This window comes from Mustelus asterias, chromosome 18, assembly GCF_964213995.1.
Source record: "Mustelus asterias chromosome 18, sMusAst1.hap1.1, whole genome shotgun sequence".
In the NCBI taxonomy this organism is placed as follows: Eukaryota; Metazoa; Chordata; class Chondrichthyes; order Carcharhiniformes; family Triakidae; genus Mustelus; species Mustelus asterias.
Genome location: NC_135818.1, coordinates 28,042,145 through 28,056,184, shown reverse-complemented (window position 1 = coordinate 28,056,184; position 14,040 = coordinate 28,042,145). Strand labels below are relative to the sequence as shown.

At 42.5% G+C, this 14,040-nt stretch overlaps 1 protein-coding gene across 4 annotated transcripts in view; it reads right to left on the bottom strand.

The window, feature by feature from the left end:
- The window catches only part of LOC144507035 (tau-tubulin kinase 2-like), a 285,213-nt gene that overhangs the window by 123,945 nt on the left and 147,228 nt on the right, over positions 1 to 14,040 (bottom strand). For all 4 annotated transcript variants that reach the window (XM_078233619.1, XM_078233621.1, XM_078233620.1 and 1 more), the window contains exons 5-6: positions 3,834 to 3,974; positions 1,734 to 1,838 (exon numbers count right to left, since the gene is read on the bottom strand). In XM_078233619.1, the coding sequence (XP_078089745.1) occupies positions 1,734 to 1,838; positions 3,834 to 3,974 (246 nt within the window). The remainder of the gene's footprint in view (positions 1 to 1,733; positions 1,839 to 3,833; positions 3,975 to 14,040) is intronic.

Below are 14,040 nucleotides of genomic sequence, written 5' to 3'. Positions count from 1 at the left end.
AGTTAGAAAACTCTGATACTATTGCAAATACCTGTTAAAGTTAATCGTTCCAGAGAGATGCCCAGAGATATTAGACAAAAACTTGTTAGTGTATAATGAGCTGGTTAGAAGGAGAGCAAATAGGATTTTAGGTTGTGTTGTTGTAACTAAAATGAAAGATTAAATACAATTATATTTTTAATGTAGAAAAATCTCCCGAAGGCCCTGATACATCTACATTTTTGAGCACAATGTCTAGCTTTGTTTCCCACATATGCTGAAAGATCTCAAGGTTCTGAAAATGAATAACTGAGGATGACCATTGTTATAATTAAACTTCCGAGTCCTCATTAATCTGGATAGATATAAATCTACATTTAGGGTTATTTATTTTGGAGAAACACAAGGTTGAAAGGTTCTGACTGAGATTTTTCACACTGGGAAGGGATTGGTCAGGAAGGTTATTTGTGACTGATAGCATTAGATTAGAGGGTGCGTCTAAAGAGCTCAGACAACAAATTTGGTTAGAACCAGGAAGCATTTCTTGGAATAGGTTCGAGGGGCTTATTCCTGCATCTATGTTCCTTTTGCAGCCAATCACTGCTCTCTGAATCAGCCTATCTAAACATGTCTAAGGACTCACTACAGTCATTTAACAGCAACTGTGACACATTCTTGAACGAAAAGGACATTTCCAGTTAAAAATAAATCATTAGTTGTGATGTTGTTGCATTACCGTGGAACTGACTTCTAGAGTTTGCTTTCCTATGGAGCCAAAGAGGAATTTTCCAGAGTTTTTTCTGAATTCACTGCAGTTTCTTTTCCTTTTTTTATTAAGCTCTCTAATAGATAAAAGCAAATTACTGTGGATGCTGGAATCTGAAACCAAAAGAGAAAACGCTGGAAAATCTCAGCAGGTCTGGCAGCATCTGTAAGGAGAGAAAAGAGCTGACGTTTCGAGTCCAGATAACCCTTTGTCAAAGCTTTGACAAAGGGTCATCTGGACTCGAAACGTCAGCTCTTTTCTCTCCTTACAGATGCTGCCAGACCTGCTGAGATTTTCCAGCATTTTCTCTTTTGGTCTCTAATAGATAACATTCTCAGTGGGTAGCAGAATGGTGCATAAGGTTGCAGCGTTGTCTGGATGGAACAAATTTGTTGGTGAATGACCACCCGTTCATAGTCATAATAGCACTGAAAGGGAACACTCAGTCCCTCAGGGCCATGCCACTTCTCTGTAGAGCAACCCAGTTAGTTTCATTCTCCCACTCTATTCCTAGAACCCTCAAGTTTATTACCCTCAAGCACCCAACTTCATTAAAGGAAATGTCCTAACACAAATCAGTCTAAAACATGCCATCACTAGCTGCAAGATGTAGTATAAAACCTCCTTTCACTCGGGCTGAACAATGCTAGCTTCCTCATCTTTTCCACAACAATTTGCAATAACTCTAACCTTAGAAATGTAGTCCAACTTCAAACCAAATTGACCATTTCCCACATGGACCATCCTGTCAACTTCTTTGAGTAAAATTCCAGAGGTAACAAATTGTGGCCAGTTCTATGTAGTGGCCCTGCCTCCTTCAGAATGGCAGTTGAGAAAATTTAATCTTGTTTCACAATTACAAATTTTAAAAGGGCTACTTTTAATCCTGGCTTTAAAAAGGTGAAAGCAGCATGGCTAGAATTGACTGCATCAGCTAACTGATTGCGATATGATATTTAAAATTTTAAAACAAGAAGAAAATACTCACAGGTCGAACGTCACCACAGGAATTGGTAAATTGCCGTGCCAAACCAAAGTCCAGCATAAAACACTTTCTACAGGTGCTAGGAAAGCGGCCCATTGCAAAGTTTGACTGAAAATAGAAAACAACATATTCCTTGTTTTACTGAACTTATTATCAGAACCAATCAAGTGACCAACCTCAATCAGAAAAATACTTCCATTTCTGCAGTGCCTTGTATGACCCCAGAATGTTCAAGACTTTTACAGTCAACTTACTTCCAAAGTGCAGTCACTGTCATGATGCAGGAAATTTGGTCATAACAAGCTCCCACAGACAACAATAAGATGCATCACTCAACAAACTATATTTGAATATTACAGGTTAACAAATACATGTTTTTACAGAATCTGATTGATGTGATACTGCTTGATATAGCACTCCTCATACAAAAGCATCTCAGGACACAAAAGCACAAGAAAAATGTGTGCAGGGCAGGAAGAGGAAAGCAGCAAAAGATAGTCTAATAGATTTTTTTCCAGCGTTAATGGCAGTCAGGACCACAAACGTCCAACACATGGGTCTCATGCATCCTGGAACCTTAAAGATTCTGGATCTGCTGATACTGATGGGCTGGAAGATGCAGTAAGGCAGGTCACCTTGGTCACTGGTCTTAGTACATGCAGAAAGTTTGGAATCATAGAAACCCTACAGTGCAGAAAGAGGCCATTTGGCCCATCGAGTCTGCACCGACCACAATCCCACCCAGGCCCCACCCCCATATCCCTACATATTTAGCCGCTAATCCCTCTAACCTACGCATCTCAGGACTCTAAGGGGCAATTTTTAGTATGGCCAATCAACCTAACCCGCACATCTTTGGACTGTGGAAGGAAACTGGAGCACCCAGAGGAAACCCATGCAGACACAAGGAGAATGTGCAAACTCCACACAGACAGTGACCCAAGCCGGGAATCGAACCCGGGTCCCTGGAGCTGTGAAGCAGCAGTGCTACTTTGAAGTTAATTACTACCAACTTCACAGGACCTACAAGTTTGGAACTGGCAGCCTAAGGCTTTCACTAGTTTCAATGGCAAAAGAACGAAGAGGAATGGTGTTTTTAAAAAGTCAATGAATGCAAGAATTTTTCTTTGCAATGCAAAGATCTGGGTACAGAGAGGGTGGGGGTGTAGTGATCAAATGGCTCATTGGATGCCGATCAAAAGGGAAAATATGGTTAATCGACTACTGTGTATCCACAATGGGCCAAATGGCCTTCTCCTGCACCATAACAATTTTGTGATTCCGTGATACATCTGATAGCTTGACAAAATTAAAATCATAGCTCTTGCAACATTGCGTTTCCAAAGATTGCTCCAGTTAACTAAGTGCTGCACTGAAGTTTGTCTTTCGGTGAAAAGATAAACAGAAGCCCCGCCTGCTCTTTCAGCTGGACACAAAAGATCCCATGGCGCTATTTGAACAGCAAAGGAGTCCTCTCAAGTTTCCAGTCATTGTTCATTCTTCAAGCAACATCACTAAAAAAAACACAGGTCATCCGATCATCCTCACATTGCTGTTTGTGGGATCCTGTTTTTGGTGAACTGGTTGCTGTGTTCCTACACTAGGACACTTCAAAAATTCCTGAATGGTTGTAAGGGGCTTTAGACCTTCCTGAAGTCATGAAAGGCACTTTCCAAGTGAAAGATCTTTTGTTAAAATGAAAGCATTTCAATAATTATTTTCATGATTTGGTATCAGTTTGCCAGGAGTTAAAAAATTTAAGCAAACCCAACTAGTATTTGATTCGCTACCTGCATAGTTTTTAAAAGTGCATTCTTTCACAGACCCAGGTGCCGCTGGCTAGGTCATTATCTATTGCCTATGAAGTAAAAATAGAAAATGCTGAAAAAACTCAGTTATACAGGCTCAAAACATTAATTTTGATTCTTCCAACACAGATCTTTCCAGACTTCCTGAGTTTTTCCAGCACTTGGTTTTTATTTCAGATTTCCAACACCCACAGTATTTTACTTTAATTGCCTGAGGTGGTGTTTGCAGTGACTGGCTTGGACAAATTTAAAACACGTTAGGAAAAACGGCTGTAACTGCCCATGAATTACTTACAGGTTTGATGTCCCTGTGAAGGAAGCCCACAGTGTGAATACTTTCTATTGCTTCAAGAATCTGTTTCCCCAGTCGCAGAGTAGTGCTGATGCTAAAGGTACCTCTAGACTGGCTGCGACGTAGATCAGCAAGATTTCGACCCTGAGCAGAGAGAAGATAAGCGTTCTTAGTTCTAAATGAATGGCACATTTCTGCTGTTTATCCACTCATGATGTGGACTCTATATATAGATGTTTGTAGAAATTTCCCAGCACAATAGTTGTTCCTTGCACGGCAATAAAAAAAAAATGAAGTTCAAGTAGGTTAATGTTTGCAATCATCATCTATTACTATCTTAGTTGCCCTTTCTTCTTTTAACCTCCAGGCTTGATGTATTTCCCCTTCTCTCTTAATTGTCCCACAATATTAATTTCTCACTCAGCTTTCCCAGTTAAAATATAGATGAGGGCCAGAATTCTCCAGCTGTTCAGGCCCTACAGCCACTGCCAGCAAGAGAATTTGGCACTCAGCCAAATCTCCGTTCACTGCAGTGGGACTAGAGAATCCCAGCTGTGGGGGAGGTCGGAGACTCTGGCCTTAGATTTTCCAGGAAAGGTACGGAGGGGACGGAAGACAAGGAATTTCATTTTAGTTGCTGTTTTAGTCTATTTTGTATGTACATTGCCCACAACATCTTCTGCACGAGTTAGCATGCAACATTAACACTTTCGTAAATTGAAGGCTCACATCTATTATACTGAAACTACTATTCTACAATTTATTATTCAAAAAGAGCATCTTTATTAGAGCCTGTGCAAAGATGAAATTGCTGGAAAATGTCTTTATGGAGGTTAGTATTTTCACCCCCTAGCCTCTGCAAGGTTAAACAATCTCAGCTGCTGCGGCTGTGGAGGACTCCCACTGGCCTCTAGTGCTCCTCAGTTAGGGAAGATGCAATTACAGTTCCCAATTATTGTCCAGTGACCCACGCTGGAAGCCAGATGAGGACAGAATCGGTGCAATTTCCTTTGGATATACAGAAAGATCAGATGATCCATCGAGCCAGTCCCATTAAGTTATGATGCAACTACCAACCTTGAGGGGCAGCTGGGGTCACTGCAGAGCATCAGGGAGGATGAGTATTTCCTGCATCATACAGTCCAGTAAGTGGCCAGCTCACAGACAGTGAGAGTTCAGGCTAGTGGATGGGTGGCCATCCGGAAGAGTTAGAAGAGACAGATGGTACAGGAATCTTCAGTGGGTAAGATACTCTTTTGGACAGTCAGGCAGATTTGATGGGCCAAATGACCTTCTTTGGCACTGATTTGATTTGTCACATGTATTGGGATACAGCAGAAAGTATTGTGTCTTGTACATTCTACAGATAAAATATACAATTCAGAGAGTACATAGGGAGAAGGAAAGGAGAGGGTGCAAAATACAGTGTTGCAGTTACAGATAGGGTATAGAGAAAGATCAGCATAATATATGGTAGGTCCATTCAAAAGTCTGATGGCAGCAGGGAAGCAGCTGTTCTTGAGCCGGTCAGTACGTGATCTCAGACTTTTGTACCTTTTTCCTGACGGAAGGTGGGAAAAGAGTATTGTCCAGGATGCATGGGGTCCTGGATTATGCTAGTTGCTTTTCCAAGTTGGCGGGAAGTGTATATAGAGTCAATGGATGGGAGGCTGGTTTGCATGGTGGACTGGGCTATGTTCACAACCCTTTGTAGTTTTTTGCGGTCTTGGACAGAGCAGGAGCCATACCAAGCTGTGATACAACCAGAGACGATGCTTACTATGGTGCCTCTGTAAAAGTTGATGACAGTCGTAGCGGACATGCCAAATTTACTTAGCCTCCTGAGAAAGTAAAGGCGCTGGTGGGCGTTCTTAACTCTAGCATCGGCGTGGAGGGACCAAGATAGATTGTTGGTGATCTGGGAACCTAGAAACTTGAAGCTCTTGACCATTTCCACTTCATCTCCATTGATGTAGACAGGGGCATGTCCTCCACTATGCTCCTGAAGTCGATGACTATCTCTTTCGTTTCACTGACGTTGAGGGAGAGGTGACTGTTGTCGCATCAATTCACCAGATTCTCTCTCTCTTTCCTGTACTCCGTCTCATCATTGTTTGAGATCCGATCTACTATAGTGGTGTCATCAGCAAACTTGAAAATGGAGCTGGTGCGGAATTTGGCCAAAGGTAAGTGTAGAGTCATAGAGGTTTACAGCATGGAAACAGGCCCTCTGGCCCAACTTATCCATGCCGCCCTTTTTTTTTTAAACCCCTAAGCTAGTCCCAATTGCCCGCATTTGGCTCATATCCCTCTATACCCATCTTACCCAAGTAACTGTCTAAATGCTTTTTAAAAGACAAAATTGTAACTGCCTCTACTACTACCTCTGGCAGCTTGTTCCAGACACTCACCACACTGTAAAAAAAATGGACCCTTTTGTATCTCTCCCCTCTCACCTTAAACCTTTGCCCTCTCGTTTTAGACTCCCCTACCTTTGGGAAAAGATATTGACTATCTACCTTATCTATGCCCCTCATTATTTTATAGACCTCTATAAGATCACCCCTCAGCCTTCTGCTCTCCAGAGAAAAAAGAACAAAGAAAGGACAAGAACAATATAGCACAGGAACAGGCCCTTCGGCCCTCCAAGCCTGTGCCGCTCATGTGCCTAACTAGACCATTCGTTTGTATCCCTCTATTCCCAGTCTGTTCATGTGGTTATCTAGCTAAGTCTTAAACGATCCCAGCGTGTCCGCCTCAATCACCTTGTTTGGCAGTGCATTCCAGGCCCCCACCACCCTCTGTGTAAAATACGTCCCCCTGACATCTGTGTTGAACCTTGCCCCCTCACCTTGAACCCGTGACCCCTTGTGTTCGTCATCTCCGAACTGGGAAAAAGCTTCCCACTATTCACCCTATCTATCCCCTTCATAATTTTATACACCTCTATTGGGTCGCCCCTCATCCTCCGTCTTTCCAGGGAGAACAACCCCAGTTTACCCAATCTCTCCTCATAGCCATGACCCTCCATACCAGGCAACATCCTGGTAAACCTTTTCTGTACTCTCTCCAAAGCCTCCACGTCCTTCTGGTAGTGTGGCGACCAGAACTGGATGCAGTATTCCAAATGTGGCCTAAGCAAGGTTCTATACAGCTGCAACATCATATGCCAACTTTTATATTCTATGCCCTGTCCAATAAAGGCCCAGTCTATCCAACCTCTCCTTATAACTTAAACCATCAAGTCCCGGTAGCATCCTAGTAAATCTTTTCTGCATTCTTTCTAGTTTAATAATATCCTTTCTATAATAGGGTGACCAGAACTGTACTTAGTATTCCAAGTGAGGCCTTACCAATGTCTTGTACAACTTCAACAAGTCATCCCAAGTCCTATATTCAATGTTCTGACCAATGAAACCAAGCATGCTGAATGCCTTCTTCACCACTCTGTCCACCTGTGACTCCACGTTCAAGGAGCTATGAACCTGTACCCCTAGATCTCTTTGTTCTAGAACTCTCCCCAATGCCCTATCATTAACTGAGTAAGTCCTGCCCTGGTTCAATCTACCAAAATGCAACACCTCACATTTATCTAAATTAAACTCCATCTGCCATTCATCAGCCCACTGGCCTAATTGATCAAGATATATGGAGTATAGTAAGGGGCTAAGAACATAGCCTTGTGGGGCACTGGTGATAAGGATAATCATGGAGTTGCCACCATTGCCTATCCTTACCAATTGCAATCTATGGGCTAGGAAGTCTTGGTTCCAGTCGCAGCGGGAGGAGCCGAACCCTAGGCTATGGAGTTTGGAGATGAGTTTTGTTGTGATAATGGTGTTGAATGTTATAAGGAGAGTCTGAATAGACTGGGAATTTTTTTTCTCTGGAGCATAGGAGGCTGAGGGGTGATCTTATAGAGGTCTATAAAATAATGGGGGGCATAGGTCAGCTAGATAGTCAACATATTTTCCCAAAGGTAGGGGAGTCTAAAACTAGAGGGCATAGGTTTCAGGTGAGAGGGGAAAGATACAAAAGGGTCCAGAGGGGCAATTTTTTCACACAGAAGGTGGTGAGTGTCTGGAACAAGCTGCCAGAGGTAGTAGTTGAGACAGGTACAATTTCGTCTTTTAAAAAGCGTTTAGACAGTTACGTGGGTAAGATGGGTATAGAGGGATATGGGCCAAAGGCGGGCAATTGGGGCTAGTTTAATGGTTTAAAAAAAAGGGCCGGCATGGACAAGTTGGGCCGAAGGGCCTGTTTCCATGCTGTAAACCTTTATGACTCTATGAATGTAGTCAATAAATGGGAGTCTGACCTAAGTGTCCTTGTGATGCACCATCAATCGAGCAAAGAGTAGTTTGTATGCAAGAACAAATAGGCTTTTATTAGCAAAAGACTTGGAGCACACCCATGCCGATGAACTGGTCCAGACTGAGGCAGGGGGGTGGGGAGCAGTCGCCTTTATACCTGGACCGAGGGGGGAGGAGTTTCGGGTAGGGCCAGCAGGGATGTGTCCAGGCATGTCACATATACAGGTAATAAGCTAACAGTGGTTTACCAGACCTTGTTATCCAGGTGTTACAGGGGGATGGCGTCTGCTGTGGCCATAGGCGAACTGTAGTGGATCCAGGCAATCAGGGAGGCCAGTGATGGATAACAGAGCCACCGTGCAGTAGGAGGGGTGCATCGTTGCCTGTGATTCTGCATGCCTTCATTTTGTAGCCTGTTATGTCGTGTGGACCTTGCCATAATCGGTGGGTGTTTGTGTGGCTAGCCTGGGACGGTACTGTCTCTTGGCATCTTTGTTGGTTCTCCGTAGATCATATCTGGATTCTGGAGGGAACTCTATAGGGATCCTATTCTATTCTAAGTGGCTAAGTGCATATACTGCCTGGCTTTTCTTTGGTACAGGGATGACGATCGTCTTCTTGAAGCAGGTAGAGATCTCAGATTAGTGTAAGGAGAGGTTAAAGATGTCTAACCCTACCAGCAGGTCCACGCAGGATCTGAGTGCTCGTCTGAGTACCCCATCAGGGCCAGTTGCTTTCCATGGGTTAACTTTCAACAAGGCCGATCTCAAGTCTGCAATAATGACCTTGGATACAGTTCAGCTGAGGCTTCTGGGGGGTAGGTGACATCCACTCGCTGACCACTTGCTCAAAATGGGCATCAAATGTGTTGAGCTCATCGGGGAGGGGTGCATTGTTGCCTGCGATTCTACACGCCTTCATTTTGTAGGCTGTTACGTCATGTAGACTTTGACATAATCAGTGGGTGTTCATGTGGCTGGCCTGGGATTTTAGCTTGGTCCAATACTGTCTCTTGGCATCTTTGTTGGTTCTCCGTAGATCGTATCTGGATTCTGTAGGGAACACTATAGGGATTCTATTCTATTCTAAGTGGACCAAGTGCTTATGGGGGAACATTTGTGCAAGTATGATCGTTATGTCACAAGGTTTAGATTAGTAATGAAGAAGACCAAAGAATAATCTAAAATAGAACTTCTAAATTGGAATCTGATGAGAAGGGATCTAGCCAAGGTAAAATGGAACCCGAGACTGACAACATAAACTGTAGTTTGACAAAAGGTGATCTTCTGAAGACAGAAATTCTTCAGGGAAATAATAGGTGCACTCCAACAAGGGCAAAAGATAAGAGAACCAAAAACAGGTCTTCTTGGCTGGCAAGAGAGACGGAGATTATGATGAAGCAGATAGAGGGGGAGGTAAAGAGAAAAATAACAAGAAAAAAGCAAAGAAAGAGTTTGTGAAGTGGGGGTGCCTTAATCTTTCACAGATATGGGAGAAGTTCATTCACTGGTGTCATCTTCTGCTGACTGCGATGAATCTCCATCTTTCCTGTCCTGCTCTTAGGCATTCCACACAGATCAACTGCATCCCGTCCATTATATCGGTTATCCATTTTCTCCTCAGCTTCCCCTTCTTATGCTTTCTGTCGATCTTTCCTTCCAACCAGTTGACCATCTGCTATAATGATAGGACCAAAAATTGTAGTTTTCTCTTTTGGATGTTATACACTAATTTCCTCTTTCCTGTAGCCATTTCCAGTACTTGCTTATAAGTCTGTCTGTGTAGGACATGAAGAACATCTTCACGTGTCCACATCTCGAATGCATTCGGCTTAACAGTCTTCTTGCTTGTTGTCCATGTCTCTGAGGTCCAACACAATGCAGCATCTCAACATTGTTTTCCAAAGATTCAGGTTCAGTTTCTTTGATGTTAACACATCCTTCATTCCGACAAAGCTAGTCTTAGCTATCTCAATTCTCCTTTGGATCTCACAATCACACCTCCCATTGTCTGTCATAATCTGCCCAAAGGATTGTGAACCTTTCTCATTGTACCAGGATTTATCCATTTACTTCAATTTTCACTTCCAGGGTTAAGTCTCTGCTTATCACCACTGTCTTGGTCTTCTTTACATTCATCCTTAACTATGTTCCTCACTCTGTGTTTTCACTTGTTCACAATTTTCTGTAGTGCTTCTTTTGAGTCGGTAATCTATGCACTGTTGTCTGCATATCTCAGGTTGTTGACGTGCAATCCACCAATGTTGCACTCTGGTTGATCTTCTATGTCTCTGAAGGTAGCTTCGACGTACAGGTTGAGTGGTTTACGGGACATAACATATCCCTGACACATTCTGCTTTTGACTGTGAAGCTGTCTAACAAGCTGCTATTAAGTCTCATCACTGTTGATTGATTTACATAAATTCGGAATTACCCTTTTATCATTTCTGTCAATTTCTGGTTTTTTTAAAACGCACTCCATTAGTTTCACAGAATCCTACGGTGCAGAAGGAGGCCATTCGACCCATCGAGTCTGCACCAACCTCAATCCCATCCAGGCCCTATCCCCATAACACCATGCATTTACTCTAGCTAGTCCCCATGACACTAAGGGACAATTTAGCATGGCCAATCCACCAAAGCCACACATCTTTGGACTGTGGGAGGAAACCAGAGCACCCAGAAAAAACCCACACAGACATGGAAAGAATGTGCAAACTCCACACAGACAGTGACCCGAGCTGGGAATCGAACCCGGGTCCCTGGCACTGAGGGGCAACAGTGCTAACCACTGTGCTACCATGCCATCATTTCTGATGATAGAGTCTATCAAATGTTTACTCAGTCTAAAGGATACATAAATAGGTTTCTGCACTTCCAGATATCTTTCAGTTACTAGTCTCTCTTGTTCCTTTCTTTGTTCTGATCCTTTCTTTGGTCTGAATCCTAACTGGCTATCATTAATCTCTGCTTCTACAGGCTGGTCATTTATTTCCAACATGATCATTCAAATCATTTTCATCAAATGGCTTACGAGGCTTATTGTCCTGTGTTCAGAACAGTCTAGAGCTTTTGGTTTCTTTGGGAACTTAATGAATGCTGCATAAAATCCTCAGGTAGGAATCCCATTCTGTAAACACTGTTGCAAAAGGTCTGTCGGTATCCCAACATCATCATTCAGAGCTTTCAGGCATTCTGTTGGTATCTCACCGATTTCAAGTGCTTCCTTTGCTTTCACCTTTTCGACTGCTGTACTGACTTCTGCTTCGATTGCCTCGGGTCCTTCTCTTCCCTCTGATGGCACAAATTCACTTCACTCTTCATCATACAGCTCTCTAATGTACTTTTTCAAAGAGAAATACACCCTCCTTGCTCCTTATACAGACTCTATTTGTAGTTATTCTTATTTGTCAATGTTTTAACTTTCTCATGCAATGTTTTCCTTTTTTGCCTTTTCTCCTGGTCTTCTATTTTCTTGTAACGGTTTTCAATCCACATTTCGTTGGCCATTCTACATCCTATTCCTTTCTGTTTTTCTATTTTGTCATATTCTCCTTTATTGCTCTTTTCCCGTTTTCTTTTCTCCATTATATCTAGTATTTCATCAGTCATCCATTCTTGATGTTTCCTTCTCTCATTCTTGGAGACTCTCTCAGTTATTATGTGTCTCATGTTTGGTGTCAACCTTATCTAACGCCTTTCTGTCATTTCCTCCTCACTATAGGTCGTGATCTGTCACTTCCTGAAGTAAACATTCATACTTGTCAGTAACGTCCATAGCATACTTTATTTTCACGTCGTCCTCTCACGGTCTAGGTTAGTTGGCTAGGTCTTCCACGGGATTTATTTTCAGGATTTACAGCTTGATCTTCATTGCAAGCACAAAGTGATCCTAATTGATTCTTGAACCTGAATAAGGCATTTTTGATCCTATGCTTGATTCTCACAACAGAAAATCTATTTGATTTCTGTGAACAAAATTGTATAAAGTGTTTACCCCTCTGCTGTTCTTAGTTCCTAGTCGATAAATTCCTACCACATTTTTACACTTTCCCCCAACAATCTTTGCATTCAAATCACTCATAACTATCAAGTTATCGCTACTCTTCACATGTTTCAACATTTTTGCACCTCCTTAAAGAATACTCCAACTTCTTCATCCTGCTTGGGGCCCATATAGTTATAAACACAATGTTCATTGGTTTCCCTTTAAATGTTGTCATAACCGCTTTCTTGGATATTGGGCAATAATTGTGCATGGTTCTTGCTATCTTTTTTGTCATCGTTATTCTGACTCCATTCTTAGGTTTGTAGTCACCCAAGAAGATGCTTTTCTTTATCTATTTTCTCAAATTCCATTTGTCTAACTTCTGCCTACCCTAAAATGTCAAATCTTGAGTCTTAATTCCTCTTTCATGCAATTGCCTATTTTATCACTCCAGTTAAGTGTCCTTACGATACAGGTTGTCAGGGTTTGAGATTAGCAGGATCAGATGGTAGCTTTTCTTCGGAGTTTAGGGTTCCCTTTTCATTCAACTGGTTATTCCTTCTTTCCAACAAGTCATCATCTTCCCTATTATGAGTTACAGTAGACAGTGATGCAGGCCCAGGTCTAGCATAGATGCTAGATTCCATGACTAACTTTGGATGATACTTGGCGAGTACTCTGACTCTTTCAAGGTGACTGGCCATCTGTCCTCAAGTGTCATGACTCTGCTTTGTCACACATTTTTCTGTTGTGACTTCTGAATCATTACTCAATGAGTTCTTCTACCTCAACCAGCAGTTCAGGCTTCATAGCATAGCATCTTGTGAAGTTGCTATTCCTTTCCACTGAATCTAGCATACTAACTGAGGCTAGATCCCAGGGTTGCCCACTGGTGGTGTGTACTACCAGCGCTTTGGAGCCTTAAATAAGAATTGCATAGCAATACTGAGGACAGGAGCATGGCAAAAGTGACATCCTTATTCTCGAAAAGGTGTAAGGACAAGTTCCAGTAAATACAGGTCAATTAGTTTATCATTGGTGGACAGGTTTTGAAATCCATAATCAGAGAAAAAAAAAAATCAATAGCACTTGGAAAGGTCAAGTTAATTAAGGAGAACATGCATTGATTTGTGAAAGACGGATCTTGCTTGACCAATGTAATTTAATTTTTGATGAAGTGAATATTGTCTGTATGGATTTTAAGAGTTTTAACAACACCAGGTTAAAGTCCAACTTTGGACTTTAACCTGGTGTTGTTAAAACTCTTACTGGATTTTAAGAAAGCTTTTGACATGATACCAGCGTGGTGGCACAGTGCTTAGCTCTGCTGTCTCAGTGCCAGGGACCCGGGTTCGATTCCCAGCTTGGGTCACTGTCTGTGCGGAGTCTGCACGGGTTTCCTTCAGGTGCTCCGGTTTCCTCCCACAGTCTGAAAGATGCGCTGGTCAGGTGCATTGGCCATGGTAAATTCTCCCTCAGTGCATGCGGACAGGCAGCGGAGTGTGGCGACTAGGGGATTTTCACAGCAACTTCATTGCAATGTCAATGTAAGCCTACTTGTGACTAATAAATAAATGTTTAAAAGGTTGATGAACAAAATTGAGAGTTATAGGAGGACCAGTGTCCAATTGGACAAAATTGCTTAAAGACAAAACAGCAAATCATGGTAGATGGTTGCTTTTTGGATTGGAGGTTGGTAGACATTTCTGTTTCCCAACAGTCAAGTGCAAAAGAGGCCATTCTGCCCATCAAGTCTACACCAACCCTCCAAAAGCGCACCCTACGCAGGCCCAATCCCCTGCCCTAACCACAAAACCTGGCATATTGATCATGGTCAATCCACCTAATCTGCACATCTTGACCACTAAAGGAGCAATTTAGCATGGCCAATCCACCTAACCTGCATGTG